At 47.6% G+C, this 17,021-nt stretch overlaps 3 protein-coding genes across 3 annotated transcripts in view; 1 reads left to right on the plus strand and 2 right to left on the minus strand.

Moving 5' to 3' along the window:
- Positions 1-10,104, minus strand: part of LOC131259390 (band 7 protein AGAP004871-like) — a 31,120-nt gene extending 21,016 nt beyond the window's left edge. The window contains exon 1 of the mRNA XM_058260870.1: positions 9,843-10,104. Coding sequence (XP_058116853.1) covers positions 9,843-10,104 — 262 coding nt within the window. The remainder of the gene's footprint in view (positions 1-9,842) is intronic.
- Positions 10,105-12,131: 2,027 nt separating this feature from the next.
- Positions 12,132-13,098, minus strand: LOC131259393 (uncharacterized). Its single transcript, XM_058260873.1, has 2 exons — positions 12,855-13,098; positions 12,132-12,787 (listed from the first exon to the last, which is right to left on the minus strand). The coding sequence occupies exons 1-2, from the start codon at positions 13,055-13,057 to the stop codon at positions 12,604-12,606; spliced, it is 387 nt and encodes a 128-aa protein (XP_058116856.1). The 5' UTR covers positions 13,058-13,098; the 3' UTR covers positions 12,132-12,603.
- A 2,506-nt stretch (positions 13,099-15,604) lies between these two features.
- On the plus strand, positions 15,605-16,716 carry LOC131259392 (antigen 5 like allergen Cul n 1-like). The gene is made up of 3 exons (XM_058260872.1): positions 15,605-15,895; positions 15,971-16,221; positions 16,299-16,716. The coding sequence occupies exons 1-3, from the start codon at positions 15,605-15,607 to the stop codon at positions 16,540-16,542; spliced, it is 786 nt and encodes a 261-aa protein (XP_058116855.1). The 3' UTR covers positions 16,543-16,716.
- Positions 16,717-17,021: the final 305 nt, after the last annotated feature.

Genomic DNA, 17,021 nt, shown 5'->3' on the forward strand with positions numbered 1-17,021 from the left:
GAAAATTGAGCAGAAAAACGAAAGGAAGATGCCGACGAAAAGCGAAGGAGAGGTGAAAAATACATTAGATGAAAGATCGAAGATTGCGCTCTGTTTGGAATAATCGAAAAATCCGTTCAGTTCTGGCATCTTCTCACGTCCGCTCGGAAGATCGATGGAGACGCCCGGTGTTTTTCGAATGCACCAGACATTCCTTCCAACCGAGACGCATCTAGAGTTTTTCCTAGGGCCGCTTACCGATGGGAGACATTTTCACTGACATTTGACCGTGCCCAAATATTTCCGTTGTTAACAAGCCCATTGGGGACGATGGCACCCGAGCCGGAGAAAGAAATCTCCCCACGGTGAGTCACTGCAAAGGGAGGTTTTCCACGAATAGAATCGCACGTCGGGAAAAATCTCGTGCTCCTGGCTGGAGCTTCCCGTCCGGGTAATTGTTTTCACTGCGAGCGCGTCTCGGTGGGTCTGGATTTCGCCAGTGAAGTATTTATTACCAAACATTTGTGTTTATTATCTATCTTTAGAGCGAAACGTGCCAACGTTGCGGCGTATGGTGTGCTAAGTGGTTGTAACGCCCCACACCGATACTCGCCCCGAGTGCTGGTCTAATTAGGGAGTTAATTTATCGGTCTTTTCTTCTCTCTTGTTTTTTTTTTTGGTGTTTTTGGTATAGCACCAACCTAACAATCCTTACTAATTCCCGGCACTTGGAGTTTCAAGAGTCGGCGTGCTCTGGTGGATGATCACTTGAACTTCTCGAAGCGGGGCCATGGAAAACCTCCCAATCCCGCCGTGATCCGGAAAGTCTAGAGAAAATAAACTGGCAACTGAAATACACACAAACACATGCCGTGTACGATGTAGCGTTCGAGAAATGGAAAAAGAGAGCGACTAAAACATGGTGAAAGTAAGTAAACGAGGGATAAAGAAAGAGAAGTGGTTTACCTACCGGAGTCGGCCTTAATTTTTTTCTATTTCATCTTTTCCAACCACGTGCTGCGTGAGAGGATTTCCATCAAGTGTGGTGGGGTCCATTGAAAATAAGCGTTCTCAATTCACCGCACCCGAAAAGCACGGGGTGAGAACGTGAGAATGAAAACAAGATTACGGTGGGATCGGTTTCGGAGCGGAGGAGTCTAAAAATATGCAGCGTCTAATTTCTCGGTATGCTGAGCTATAAATTATATCTACAAATGATTCCATTGCCCCCCTTCGGCGGGATTCGGAAAACAATCACGAACACGGGATCAACGTCGGGCGGGGAGGGTTTGTTTTGTCACTTTTTAAGCCTCGTCCGGCTGTGGGCATTGTGAACGATGCCCCCAACCGTATATTAACAACGCTACTTTGTGTTGCAAGCGTTTTAAAAAACGCGGTGTTTATTCGGGCTATCTTCACAGTCGAATCAAGAAAAGGAACCGCTTCCCTTCGTATCTTATATTTATACTCTCCGTATCGCGATGGCCGTTTCGCGATGGCCGGTTCATTTTCAAAATGCCCATCGGGGCCATCATGCGCGCATCTTGATCGGGCGAAATTTCGCCCAACCAAGGTAAGCAGTTAAGGAGTGTTTCTTCGACCTCTCTTACTCTATAAACCCTGCCTGTCACTGCCTGTCACTATTGTTTACTACTCGATTCCACTACCGCGTGGATACCAATCTAGTTTAAAAGTCGTCGGCCAGTGTTACTTTGTAACATTCTCCCCACCGGTATGCTACGTGAAGTGGCCTACCCCTGTTTCTGGCCGACATCTAACACAGCGATATTGACGGCCGGCCGTTCGATTATTCCGCTCAAAGTTTTAACTTGCACGCGTCGTACTTGCCCATCCGCGGATCGGTATGTTTTTATCACGTGCCCCCGTGGCCAGCAGTTCCGAGGGTTGTTTGTATCCGCTACGAGGACTAAGTCTCCCTCCTCAATTGGTTTAGTGGATTTGTGCCATTTAGTCCTCCTCGTCAGATGGGGTAAGTACTCGGTAACCCATCTTTTCCAGAAAAGATCTGCGAACTGTTGTGCTGACTTCCATGACCTCCGGAGCGACGGCGGCGAGTCGTCAAATGGCACTGCTGGTTTACTACCGTTGGAACTCCCTAAAATGAAGTGATTGGGAGTTAGTGGGGCTTCGGCTTCATCTTCAACTGGTACGTCTGTCAACGGTCGCGAGTTTACAATCAACTCCACTTCACTCAAACTAGCTCGTAGCAGCTCGTCGGACGGGTTATGTGGAAGGGCCAGTTTGGTAAGCGTTTTCTTAATTGATTGTACCAGTCGTTCCCATGATCCTCCGAAATGTGGCGCAGCAGGTGGATTAAAAATCCATTTCGTTGTAGGTTGGATGAATTCTGTCATCAGGCGCTCTTGATCCACTGCTGCCATCGCTTCCCGTAGCTCACGTGAGGCTCCTACGAAGTTTGTGCCTCGATCACTGATGAACTCGAGAGGCATTCCCTTCCTCGTGATAAAGTTGCGGATCGCAAATATGCAGGAATCTGTAGAGAGGCTATGTGCGATTTCGATGTGGATCCCTCGCGTTGTCAGGCACGTAAATATGACTCCCCACCGTTTTTCAGCTCTTCTCCCCACTGAGACTAGCATCGGACCGAAGTAGTCAATTCCGGTGTACGAGAACGGTCGCTGAAATGCTGCTAGTCGCTGGGGCGGCAGATTTCCCATTGCGGGGTTTTGAGGGAGCGCACACTTTACCTTGCAGTATTGGCATCGGTGCCTTACCTGGTTGTACGTGGCCTTGAGCTGCGGGATGTGATACTTAAGGCGGACCTCATTGACGACTGTTTGGTGATTGGCGTGCTTGTACTTGCTGTGGTAACTGTGAATCAGCAGTTCAGTGACGTAGTGCCGTCGGGGGAGAATTATGGGGCGCTTGGTATCCTCGCCGACCCATACACATTTCTCGATCCTGCCTTTGATGCGTAGCACTCCATTCACATCCAGCATCGGGCTTAGCTTATACAGCGGGCTCGATTTCTGCAGTGGTCGCTTCCAAGGGTGCTTCACACATTCTTTACTGCTGAGTACATGTATCTCGTCGGCATACTCAGATCTTTGTACATCTCGATAAATTGCGTTTTCTGCACGCTCCAGCTCTTCATGCGTCAGGCTATCAAGTTGCTTATGCTCTTTGGCTATGCCCTTCCTGCAATTTTCCAAAAAGCGGTATACATAAGCTACCGCCCTTAGTAGCCGTTGCCACTTTGAGAATCTGGTGAACTCGATATTTGGCGTCGTGACCGTGTGATGTAGCAGGCTATGTCGAATCTCCTCGCTTGTCTCTCCGGGTTTTTGTTCGACTATGGGCCACTGATCCTTTGGTTCCCATAGGAAATCAGGCCCACGGAACCACCTACTCGAGGGGCTGAGGTCTGGTGGCTTTTGCCATTTTGTTCCTTCGTCCGCTACGTTGAGCCGTGTAGATAGCCAGTTCCACTCTTCCGGGTTTGTAGTATCTAGTAGCTCACTGACCCTAACTGCCACGAACTGGCTGTATCGGCGATGGTCGGATAGCAACCAACTCATAACGGTGCGCGAATCCGTCCAGAGGAATCGGTGAGTTATAGCAATTCGGTGGGATAACTGTATCGTCTCTGCTAAGCGGGCACCTATGACTGCGGCCTGAAGTTCGAGTCGTGGGATGGAAACGAACGTAATAGGGGCCACCTTCGTCTTTGAGCCTACTAGGGCGCACTCGATCACACCGTTTTCCTCGAATCGTAGGTAGGCGACGGCTGATGCCCCATTTTCACTGGCGTCGCAGAACATGTGGAGCTCTACTCTTTCTGCGTTGGCCGTCGTCTTACTCCGATAACACCTTGGGACGCTGACTCTTTGAACATTGGGCAACGCGGTTACCCAGATTTGCCACTTAACGGCGAGGTGTCCGATAACCTCGTCATCCCATGGGCTCTTAGCGCGCCAAAACTCCTGTAGAAGTATCTTCAGATACATGAGGAAGTTTCCTATTAGCCCCAAGGGATCATAAATTGCCATAAGCGTTTTTAGTACTATCCTCTTCGTAGGTGCTCGCTCACCAAGCAACACTCGTGGATCGTACCTCGGGGATATTTTAAACGTAAACACGTCCGTCGCTGTGTTCCACCACATTCCAAGGACCTTTTCCGTCGTCATTTCGCTCTCGACAGGAATGTCCACTCCGTTGTTCTCGTTGCCATTCAATAATATTTTCACCGTGGTGGAATTGGACAGCCAATTCCGTATCTCAAACCCGCCTTGGGAGTGTATATACTGGACGTCACGGGCTAGATTTATGGCTTCTTGCTCTGTTTCTACGCTCGCGAGCATGTCGTCCACGTAATGCTCGTACTTTATACACTCCACAGCTTTGGGTAGTGTAGCCTCGAACCTTTCCGCATTTACGTTCTTGACGTAGTGCGCGGTGCTGGGTGAACACGCGGCACCGAATGTCATCACTTGTAGTACGTAATGCTGTGGGTCGCTACCGAGTTTCCCGTCGTTCCATAAGAACATTTGGCTGCGCTGGTCGCGAGGGTTCATGTCTACCTGGAAGAACATCTCGCGGATATCTCCCGTCACTGCCACCTTGTACTCTCTGAACTTAAACAGGACCATGAGTAGACTCACCAATTGGTCCGGGCCGGTGAGTAGCATGGAGTTTAGGCTTACTCCGTTCGCCTTTGCCGCCGCATCGAACACTACTCGAATCTTCCCAGGCTTATTCGGATTGGTCACCGGGAAGATCGGCAGGTACCAGTCGTTTGGCGTTCGAGTAACCTGCTCCTCGGGAGTGAGCTTTCTGACGTACCCTTTCTGCTCGTACTCCACGATCTTGTTGTGCATTGCTTTAGCCAGGTCGGGATCTCTTCGCAATTTTCTTTCGAGACACTCGTGTCGCTTTAGGGCCATTGCTCGGCTATCAGGCAACTTAACATCCTCGTACTTCCACAGCAGACCAGCCTCATAGCGATTATCCTTTAAGTGAACGCTGGTTCCAAGCAACATCAGCGCGCGTTCCTCATCCCGCGAACGTAAACTTGTAGTCGGTCGGTATATTCCAAGTGACTCTAGCGTGAAGTAGTCTTTCAATGCCATGTTTATTCTATCATCTCTTTCTTTGTTACACGGACAGATGTGGGCATTTACCGATGCCATCTTTACCTCTTTAGAGCCGGACTGTTTGTATGGCCCATACAACACCCAACCGAGACGAGTTTTTGAAGCGGCTGGTTCGTTCGGCTCTCGTTCCACGGTTCTCAGCGCCTGTCCAACGAAAATGTTGTCGACCCCGATAAGGATTCGTGGAGCCTTGGCGGTGTACCCACGCAGCGGAAGTCCCTTGAGGTACTCGTACTCCTCGCTTATGACCGAGGGCGCAACCGACTGCTTCCTCAGACTTAAGCTGGCAACGGTGTGTACTGAGTGAAGGTCGAAAATTGCCGAACTTTCAACTCCGGAGATTTTTAGTGACACTTCAACCGATTGCTCCTCTCGACGTCCTTGGTTTCCCGTCCAGGAGATACAGAGCGGACGGGGTTGTCCGACAAGACCCAGCTCTTCCACCAACGAGTGGTCCATAAAGGTCGCCGTCGAACCGTCATCCAACAGTGCGAGCGTATTGATGGTTCTACCCTTTCCGTGCAGCGTCACGGGGATGTATTTGAGGAGCACACCATCATACGGACCAACGTGGAGGTTGCAGCTCATCGTTTTCTCGGCGGCTCTGCCCGACTGGCGTTCTCGTACAAAATCCTCGTCGTGGAGCAGCTTGTTGTGCCGTCGGTTACACCCGTTCACACCGCACAACACATCCACACGACAGTAACGCGGATGTTTCTTCAGGCAGGTTCTGCACACGGCGTGGGTCTTGATGTGCCGCCATCTCGAATTGACGTCCATGCCGAGAAATTTGCCGCACTCTGCCAGACTGGAACACTTCCCTGAACACGCGGAACAGGGTTCCCCATGATTTACGGTGACGGGCTCTGCAGACTGACCTGAGACATGGACGTTTACGTTAGCGTACTTACGCGGGTGGCCTGAGCGACCACCACCTTCGCGTTGTAAGTCCCGGGAGATTGGCTTAACACCCTGGCAAGCTGCGCTGACTAGCTCCTTCATCCAATCGTTGAAGGCCAACAGTGTTGCCCCCCCGTTGATGTTCCGTTGGTAAAACCAGTTCAGCCTCACCGTCGGTGGCAGCTTCTCCACCAGCTCGTTCAACAGCGATCCTCCGCTGAGATACTCCTGTAGACCGCAGCTCTTCATCGCCGCACACAGGTTCCTGACCGCGACACCGTAATCGACCAGGGTGTCAAATCGGTCGTCCTTTGGTGGTGGCATCCGTCGAATTTTGGTCATCAACGACTCCACAATGAGCTCCGGGCGGCCATAGCACTCTGTCAGGATGTCGATTGCCTCCGGTACGCTTGACGGATGGTATAAGCAACTTTCCACGGCGTCCCGTGCCTTCCCCTTAAGGCACTGCTGAAGTCGAAGTAAGTTCTCCTCGTTGGTGTACCCGCAGATGGCCGTAGAGTGTTTATAATTGGCAATAAACACCGACCACTCCTGCGGGTCCCCGGAGAACGTTGGCAACTCTCGGCTCGTGCACTTTCTTGCCGAAAGTTGGCTTTGGTTCAGCAGCTCGAAGCTTTCGGAGTGGCTTCCGTTTACTGCTGGTTCCGGCTGCCTCGCAGTGACGCGCGTAGGCTGCCGGAGTGAGGCGTGAAGTAGGCGTCGTTTTTCCTCCTGCCGACGCTTTTCGCACTCCTCTATGACGCGCAATTTTTCTTCGAGCATTCGTTGCTCACACTGCTCGTCGATCCGTTTGAATTCCGCTTCCAGCGCTACATTGGAGTGTGCGGCTGCAGCACTTAAACCGCGATGGCGGATCTGTTCGTGATGGCGCACTTTCTCTAGTATGCCGCCATGCTCGCCTGGCGCGCTTCGCGCGCGCGCATCTTCACATTCAACGTCCATCGCTCTGTATTCGTCGTCGAGCTCATCTGCGATAGACGACGCTGAGTCAATGACGATGTCGCCAAGCTCCTTCATCACGGCCGCTAGCTCACGCTTGGCGTACCGAGCTCTCCGCACTAACTCGTCCACTTCGCTCACGGATGACCCTCTTGACGTTGGCCTTTCCGTGGCGGGCCGCATGATCGTTGAGCTGGCCAACGGGTCCGAAGTGGCCGGCTGCACACTTCTCCTGCTTGGTGGCCTCTCGGTGGCGGGCGGATGCTGCTCCTGCCCTGTACCAACGAACTCCTCGGTGCGCGGGGCCACTGGACGGAACATAACTTTTCTCGTAGGTTTGTAACACGATCCGCGAATGATCCTTCTGGTCACTATGCGACTCAATCGCGTTTACCTCGAACGGCGAATGTTCCTGGGTGTAGTCGCGACTCAATCGCGTGAACTTATCACCTCTCGTTCGGCGGAAAACACTCGCGGGTTCACTTATTACTTATCCCGTTCAACGGGAACCACTACGCGCGTTTTTTAAAAAAATGTGAACGATGCCCCCAACCGTATATTAACAACGCTACTTTGTGTTGCAAGCGTTTTAAAAAACGCGGTGTTTATTCGGGCTATCTTCACAGTCGAATCAAGAAAAGGAACCGCTTCCCTTCGTATCTTATATTTATACTCTCCGTATCGCGATGGCCGTTTCGCGATGGCCGGTTCATTTTCAAAATGCCCATCGGGGCCATCATGCGCGCATCTTGATCGGGCGAAATTTCGCCCAACCAAGGTAAGCAGTTAAGGAGTGTTTCTTCGACCTCTCTTACTCTATAAACCCTGCCTGTCACTGCCTGTCACTATTGTTTACTACTCGATTCCACTACCGCGTGGATACCAATCTAGTTTAAAAGTCGTCGGCCAGTGTTACTTTGTAACAGGCATTATGATGGACAATGGATTATGCATATCACGAAAGAAGAAAGAATTTTTCGTGATCTGTAATAAAAACATCAAAGAGTATTTACAAAAATTATGCAAAATTGTTTATTGTTGTTTGTTACGCGGGGTTTTTGCTACTCCATTTTGCTACTTGCTTCAAGTAAACGGATCGATAACATGGATCAACATTTGATCAAGAACTGAAGCCGTTTGTGAAATAAACAGCGACTGGTTTGCCCGGTCTGTGTAATCTAAACATAATTTCATCGGAAAATATTATTCCAAACCGACCACGGTCGACAATCACCGTCCGACCGATCTTCGCACGTCCCGGGACTCGATAAAGCAAATATAAATATTTTCCCTCAATCGAACCCCCGGAAACTTCGGACAACAATGTGTTTTGCTCGGCTGGGCGAACGAAAATAAACTATTCCGGCCAGCGGGACTTTCCCGCCCGGTTTGATTTATGGGCACGCCCCGACAGGACATCCTGTTAAGCGCAATGGTTCGGGCCCGTTGTCACGTCACGATCGTTTTAAGGTGCGTGCGGAAACACGATTTTCGAATACGGTCGTGATCGGTTGTCTTACATGGCGTGAGGTGGGGGTTGTAGTACACGATGGTTTAGTGGGATCCCAGTTTGTGGCACGTGTAGCGTTGAAAAATCTCGTTAGATGAGTTCTTACTTAGACGTTTAAATTCAGTAAGTTTTAATTAATTAGACTTTATGTTGCATAGATATATGTTGGTTAAATATAGTACAACTTATCAATGAAACCTTTTACTTATTTTTTTTAACATCTCCTCTCTTTTAAATTTTCTATGGTAAGAAACTCGAACATCAGCGATCGGCCCGGTCGGCGTCTGTCTGCAAGATTAATGGACTGTGGTGTTCCGTGTGTTTCGCGCTGTTTACGCACCGTGGAGCGCCTTCTTTTGGACCATTTTACCTACGAAAACGTCGACTAACACCAGCGCGATGTACAAACACGCATCGCTCGGCGTATCGATGGCCCCGGCGCCGGATGTTCCAAGAGTTCGAAACGGACGGATGGATCGAGTTGTTAATGGATTCGAACCGATCTGACATTTGCTCGGAGCGGAAAACAACATCGAAAAATAAAAATAAAAAAAACACCGGAACATTGTTACACACTTCTACCAAATGACCTGCGAAAAGTAGTAGAAGCAGCAGAAAAAAACTTTTGCCAAATTCTTTCAACGCGAAAACGCACGAAACATCATCAGACACGATCGACAGGACATCGTTGCTTGAGAAGGAAGGGTGGGTTGGGAGTGGGTAGTGTCTGGCGGAAGCCGTCCCGCGCCAACCGGTGACCGCTCCGGCCAAGTCCTGTCCCGAGTGTTTTTCAGGTTGTGTTTATTTTTACATTAATCGATCGGTTAACAAAATAAAAATAAACCAGCCCATATGCACGGGAGACGACGGAGCGGAGGTTCAAGCTAATATCTTAAGTAAATACAACCGACCGGAACACGGGCCACGGGTGGAGAAACCGATCCTCTTGGGCCCGTTCCACCGCAGACCACCGATCGGATCGACCTTCGGAAACGGACGGAACCGTTGCGCGATTGCATTAGGTGTGAGAAATCGTTTGCATTGGTTCATTTCTGCTTCCCAGCGAAGCTGGAGCGATACGTTGGGATTTTATGAGGATGCGTATGCTTCTGTTTTGAGTTCTGCTGTGCTGCGGCCAACGTTATCGACAGTTCGTTAATAAACAGTTTACGGGAAATATGTTTCACAACATTCTTTAACTTGGTTACTGCAAACTTATCAAAGGTAATAGACGTGACTAACTTGAAGTTACCCAAAAAACCTACGCTTAAAATTTAATCAAAACCACAACATACAAAAAAGGTATGTCTCTGTTTCAAACAATTAATCCAAAGAATCAGTTAACGTAGTTCACTAACCTGTTCGATGTCTCAACGCATCCGAAATCGGTATGGCCAGAGCCGGTGGGGTGTGGTGAGGTGGTGGAAGTGGGCTTGGTGCCGTGGACTGCGGAAGATACGGATGCAGTTGCTGCACCGGTTGCAGCAGCGGTTGTTGAAGCGGTTGCTGCAGAAGATGTTGCTGTTGGTGTGCCGGTTGCTGATCGTGGCGAAAATCGATCCCACGCAACCCATCAACACTCTGCTGGTCTTCGACGACCGTACGGTCAGTCCAGTCCATTGTTTCGGCACGAATTTTTCACACTTCCTGTTACTTATAACTTAGAAACATCCACAGGAAATCCGCCCGTTCACTCGTACTAACTATTTTCCATAAAAATAAACTAAACTGTTTCTCTCTCTTTCTCTCTCTCTTTCTCTCTTCACACACTCGACGCACTTTCCTCCAATATCGTAGGAAAAACTCACGCACGCACGCCAACCAGGAACGGCGCAAGCCGGAGCGAACAGTCCGCCCGTACCGAAGCGTTATGATGTACTGATGCGCGAAACGTTGGCGCAGCTGGTAGCGAACGCACCGAAAACGTGACGCCAGCGAACGAACCCAGGAGTGGCAGCGGCCCGCGAGCGGATGGTGAGGTGAGTAGTGGACGAGGTGTCCGACCCCGGCTACCGGTTTCCTTCCCAGACCAAACGGCGTGCTCGTGGGGGATCCTTTCAATCTACCATCTGCTCAACGTGATCCTTCCTTTGACCACCACGCGCACACGCATACACTTAACGCGATCGTGTCCAAGTAGACACTGACAGGGCCCGCAATGAGCTGATATGAGCCGGCTTTCGGTATGGAAAGAAAAACACAAATTTCTAAGCCTGACTCCAAAGCGGAAGGCCTACGACCGGTGATTCCGTATACACAGTGCTTCGATTCCGAACCGAAGGTAAGCTCTAGCGCGAGTTCGTTTGATTTTAAAAACTGTTTATTCTACTCCGGACACCGGTACACCTACACGCCGTGGAAATCGGTTTCCAATTGTGAGGGAAATGGGAGGGAAATAAATAACACACTTTCGTTCGATTGTAGTCGGTCCAGTGCAGTTCATAGTGGAGATTCGAGTTCTCGCTCTCTTCTCCAGCAAGCGACGGTTCAGGCCGCGTTCAGTCTCATTACCCCAGGTGAATCGGACTGCCGGGAGGTTGGCTCGGCAAGTGTAAATATTGGTGTAATATTTTTCCCCATCGAGCACGGTTGACCGACCAGTTACCGCGATGGCACGATAGTCGACAGGGAACAGGTAATATTGTTCCGCTGCTGGCGGGTTTCGATTGTCTTCCGTTCGATTGTGTATTGATCGGGTGATTTCAAAATGAAATTTCCCTTGAATTCTATTCCTGATCAGATGAGGATTTTTGATCAAGAATTAAAAAAAAAACAAAAACTCATTGTCGAACTAAATGGATCGAACGAAATTCGATGAGCCGATCCTAATGCTTGGTCGAACCACGGCTCTAAGCGAATGGCAACAGGCAGGAGGGAAAGGGTTGGAACATAACTGGATTCACCTCAAATCCGACGGTTTACTTTTCGAACTGTGGTTCAACGAAATTGTTTACATTGTTGATGCGTTCGCCGTGGTTTGGATTTTGTGCAGCTGCCGAACGGTCCCTCAGAATCGTCCACGTTTTGCGGCAAAGATCGCACGCAACCGCCCAACCTTTTCCTAGATAGAGTTTTTCCTCCTTCCAGTAGCTTGTTGATTGAAAAGTCACGAGTTTCCATATGGTGGCCACCGGTTTTTCAGTTAATGCTGACGAGCCTAATGAACTGTGAATCACTTGATGGACTAAGCGGCGAAGACCACGACGTTGGTTATATCCCTCGTAGCACCACAATCTGCCGACACGTGTGGTTTTTCGACTCTTTGGAATGTGTTTAAATAAAAAAAAACACGTGTTCGAGTCAATAAAACCTTGGTGCGAATGTGTGTGAATACAGGATATAATTAAGAAGATTTTATGTTCTGTCCACGCATTCGTGGCATTGAAAATGTAGCCTGACATGTGTATCACTAGCACGGATTAATGACGGTCGGCTTGGCGGTCAAACTGCTTGCCGGCGAGATTTTAGCAAACTAATTTCCTGATCAAAAATCTGATGCGCACCGTTGGTAGAGGAATTTCAACTAATGATTATTGGAGACCTGCCAAACCCTCGAGAATTCGACCAACTTTGCAACGTGGCCGAATCTGATGTTTGGATGCGTTTTTCTCGTTACTATAAAACACTGTTTACGAGCATCGTTGTTTACTGTAGGTGTACACTATTTATTTACAATGTCTACAATGTTTGATGAAGACTTAACTGTAATTAGACTTAATCTCTTCTAGGATTTCCTGCTTACTTTATATTCTAGGCATTTTTTTGTATTTCTAATCTTCCTTACTTCCGTCAAATTTGCATGAGTTATTGAACTAACACCTGCTGATGGGATTCGATCTTGTTGGGCAACCCTCCGTATACCAGTTGGCATCATACGACCAAACCTTGATCGTAAGCTATATTTATAAACTGTTTACTGTCGTTTAACGGTCGATCGATCTATTAATTTGTCCCTTGCAGGCCTTCACCCTCAACTTCATCGACATACCCCTGTACAGCGCGAACGAATGACTGACGGGATTCACCGGGTTGTGACCACATGGCCAAGATATTTCAAATTGGGATAGTGAATGTAAATAATGAGCATTAAGTAAAAAAAAAATACTACGAACGAAACGGCTACGATCCGGCACTGTCCTTTGACTGCGTTAGGCGACCGTGCTTCTTCATTTGATCCAGGACCCCGGCAAAGTTGGTGGTCTTCTTTTTGGCCGACCCTTTCGGACCGGAATTTTGCCCACGGACCCGCATCTGTGGCAGCGCGACGTCGTCCATGAAATCAAATTCTTTGTTCTTCATTGCTCTATAAATAGAAGTACATTTCAAATCACATGATTTTCCTTTCCAGCGATCGGTTTCTTCATACTTACGCTTCCTTATCTACATTGTCGGCCACTTTCGGTTCGTCCTTTTTGGCTGGCGAAGGAGCTCGGCGTCCTGGGCATTTCCAGTTCAACTCCAGCACGTACGTACCATTCTCCAACGCGCTGTATGCTGTATCTAGTTCGTCAGGTGATGGCATCCAATCTGTCGTTTCGATGCAATTTACTGACCAATTATCGTCTTCAGACATTTTCACAAAATATTCCGGATTTTACGACTAAAAATATGTTGTTGTTTACATACAATTGACAGCAGGAGTTGTCAAAATATGTATTTTAGTGTTGTCAGAATCGGGATTCGGAAGAACGAAGATTTGCTCCCTAGACGGATTCTAAAGATTCGAATCCCATTTGACAGATTCTAAAGCAAGGCGTAGACGTCGCGAACTTGTTCGCGCGAACAATTTGACAACCAGGCATTGCCTATAACATAACAAGGAAAGGAAAGGAAGATATAAGAGGATATGCCGGATTGGGATTCGGATTCGAAGATCCGGATCTCAGAATGTAGGGATTCAGTTCCCCCATCACTAATGTATTTACATTTTAACCAAAGTTTCTAGATCACACCTTAAGACACCTTGGTAAATTTGAAAACATCATGTTTCCGAATCGTTAGTACCACCTAGTTGTCATTAAGTTAACTAAATATATGCACTTGAAATACCCGTTGAAATATAAACTAAAGAGTCGATAAGAAAAGAAAATGTTAATATAACAAGACGAATAAAAAACACTGTGATGTACAAGGCATTTCTGGTTTAATTTTTAATATTCATGTATAGATTTGAACACAATAGATAGTGCTTGTCAATTATCAAATCGCACAAGCAAGTGAATTTGCTTTGAGCTAAGTTTTTATTAAGTTTGGAGATTAACCGATTCCTCAATTTCCTTAATTAATTACTCGGCTTACGAATGTAAATGGCAGTGAAATTCGTTTTCGTTCTAATTAAATATTCAATGAATTGGGATCCAATTATCCATATATGTTCTAGGAAACAATTACAAAGTACGCCGTATTAAAAATTTATTATTAATTCAGCTGAATGGTTCATTGTACTGACACGCTCCGTTTTGCAGTTTTAAATTACACAAAGGCATATTTGTTCGTGGTTTCAAACGCAGAGTTCCTAATAATACTGCTGCATTAATTATGCTATTTTGCTTATCAACAGTTACTCCGAAAGCAGCACGTATTTTAAGCACGGAAAAGCCCAGTAGGCAATCTCTACAATTCAATTTGAAGATTTATAAAGTTACGAAGTCGTCACGTTTCAGCCAAGACGATCCTTTTCAATTTGAAAGTTGAATACTGAATTACGAAAGTGTTTTGTGCATGCCAGTTTCTTCTGATGCTATCTTTTGCTTGAATGGAGTTCTAGAAAGTATCTTCTAAAATTTATGATAACCAATGTGCTGGAAGTGAAGGTGAAAGGTTGCTTAAAAGTGCGCTAGAGAGCTATCAGTTCTACGTGTCTTGTGTTGTGAGAAGGTTCCTTTGCTCGTTCTATTACTATTCAAAGCACAACAAGTGTTGCACATTTCTGTTATCGATTACCTTGTTTTCTAGTGGTAAATTGTTTTAGTTTCTATTGAGAGACCTTTTTGAATAATGTATTTATAAATTATGGTTACTTAGTTTTGTTGCAATTTGCACTCACAAAACTTTTGAACATGTGACGCATTTGTTCCTATCAAGAAAATGTTAATTGTTACAAAAGCTTGATAAATCTAAGTCAGGCAACCCGTTAGCTTTGGTTGCTCATATATGTTATCTACCATTTATCAGCTTCTGTCGATCAAGCGTCCTCGTATGCATATTTATTATGCATTGATCGTGCCGGAAGGTAATAAGATCAGCTTTTGCTGCAACTGTATTGCCCTCGTGTGCGTTGCAGTTTTAAGCACCCGTACAATACTAATCGCCGTAATCTGAAGCTGCTGAGAACTCTTACACAATCAATTCGCAGAATAGTTTGAATATTGGCGAACAGACAATATGAGATTTTTTATTGCCTTGTTCAAAACGTGCTGTAATGGAGCGCTTGGGGAACAATTTAAAATCCAACACGTGCATAAGTGTATAATTTACATGTACGTCACAGTGCGGCCATCTTGAGGTGGAAACAAAAAATTAAAACCCTTAACTGCCGGCTGATTGTGGGTTGTAAGTGGTTGATTCTCTAATCACATTTTAATTGTTTCGCTCCCTTGAAGGTCCAATTTTTATTGAGGTGTGATACTACGAACCTTTGGAAGGAAATACTGGTGGCATTTTCGTTTTTCTTTCGCCACACGTGAGGGTGTGGCGCCGCACAACAAGCGGCATGTATCCCTCGTTCCAGCAAATCGCTTTAATCAATCTGTTCAATTTTTCCTACGGTTTGATGGAAACAGGTGATAGTACAAGTGCGTGCCGCTATCAGCTAGTTACGATCGAGAGAATGATTTGTTCGGCTGCTACTTGTACTGCTGTTGGAGCTCGCAGTTTGACTGATGGCATCTCCGGGCAGCAAAACGTAGGTGGGAAAAATCAAATGATTAGAAGTGCAATATTCGAGGAGATGCTCTATTAATGGCAATTGCGTTGAGCGTGAAGATTCCATATAAAATCTCGACGCTTCATGCAGCAAACTATCAGTGTTCTCCCCGGTGAACGGTGAACAAGTCTGAGGTCTTTACTGTGCGTGTGTCTCGTGAAACTGCCAGAGGTCGAAGTAGTTTGGGGTTCTAAAATGGCCAGTGGAAAGTGCGTGTGGATGCTGCTCCTGTCGGTGCTGCTGGCGGCTGCCTTGAAGACGACCGTGGCCCAGGATTACTGCGATCCGGACCTCTGTGATCCTGGCGACGATCACATCGGTTGCAACAATCCCGGAGGATTCGTACCAGGCTGCCAGAAGGCCAAAAAGATCGAAATGTCCGACGAGTACAAGAAGATCATCCTGGATGAGCACAACAAGTACAGGAGTACCGTCGCGACTGGAGGCGTTAAATGGCTGCCAAAGGCCAAGCAGATGGTCACGATGGTAGGGTTAATTAGCGATCCTTTAGGCAGTTCGGATTTATCTTACGTTATTGATATCCTTGGTTTCAAACGTTAGAGCTGGGACGATGAGCTGGCTCAGTTGGCTCAGCTGAACGCCAACCGGTGCACGCAGAAGCACGACCAGTGCCACAACACGGCCAACTTCCGCTACTCGGGCCAGAACCTGAACCACATCAAGACATTCGGTGCCGGCGACGACATCGGTAACATCCCGCAGGTGATCAAGGACCTGATCTCGTCCTGGTGGGACGAACGAAAGGATGTACCGTCCCGTATGATCGACAGCATGTACGACCCGGGCAGACAGTAAGTGTGGCAGGTTCCGCAGTTCGGTACCCATGAGCTCTCCAGTACTCATGGACATCGTACTCCTTCCTTTTCAGCACGATGGTCTTCCACTTTGTCGTGATGGCGGCTGAAAAGGCGAACAAGATTGGCTGCGCACTGTCGCAGTGGTCCGATGAGGGCAACCCCTTCCTGTACCTGGTGTGCAACTATTCGTTCACCGACATTCAGGGCCTTCCGGTGTACAAGCGGGGCGCGCCGTGCTCGGGATGTACGACAGGATGCAATCCCGACTACGCCGGTCTCTGCAACGCCGACGAACCGGTTACGTATCCGTTCTAGTAAACTGGAACCGTTCTCCACGCTCTTCCCGAAGGACTCCATCTCTCCAAAGCACCGTTTACTTACGCTTATGTTTGGTTTCTCTTTTTTGTACTGCGGTGGCCTGCGCAAGGCAGGACTAGCAGTTCGAGAGGGAATCATTTGTTTCACAGGAACAAAATGAAATAAAGCCACTAAGCCCACCTGAAGCATAATAAATCAATCGAAAGCGGTTCACTGTGTTTCCGAAAAAAGCGACCTAAGTCATCTGTACATAATACATGTGTACATGCATGGTTTAATTTTCCAACTGTTAGATTTTGCCAAGGGAAAAACTACCGTCCATGTCGCTACCACTAAACCCGGCTGAATAATCACACATTTTCCGTTCGATCTAATCGCCTTACATTGAAGTGAAAGAAAAATTTTATGATTTAATTATTCCAGTCATGTCGCAATTATCGCACCACACTGCGAACAGCGGCATGGTTGGAGTTGGA

The sequence above is a fragment of the Anopheles coustani genome, chromosome 3 (genome assembly GCF_943734705.1).
Source record: "Anopheles coustani chromosome 3, idAnoCousDA_361_x.2, whole genome shotgun sequence".
In the NCBI taxonomy this organism is placed as follows: Eukaryota; Metazoa; Arthropoda; class Insecta; order Diptera; family Culicidae; genus Anopheles; species Anopheles coustani.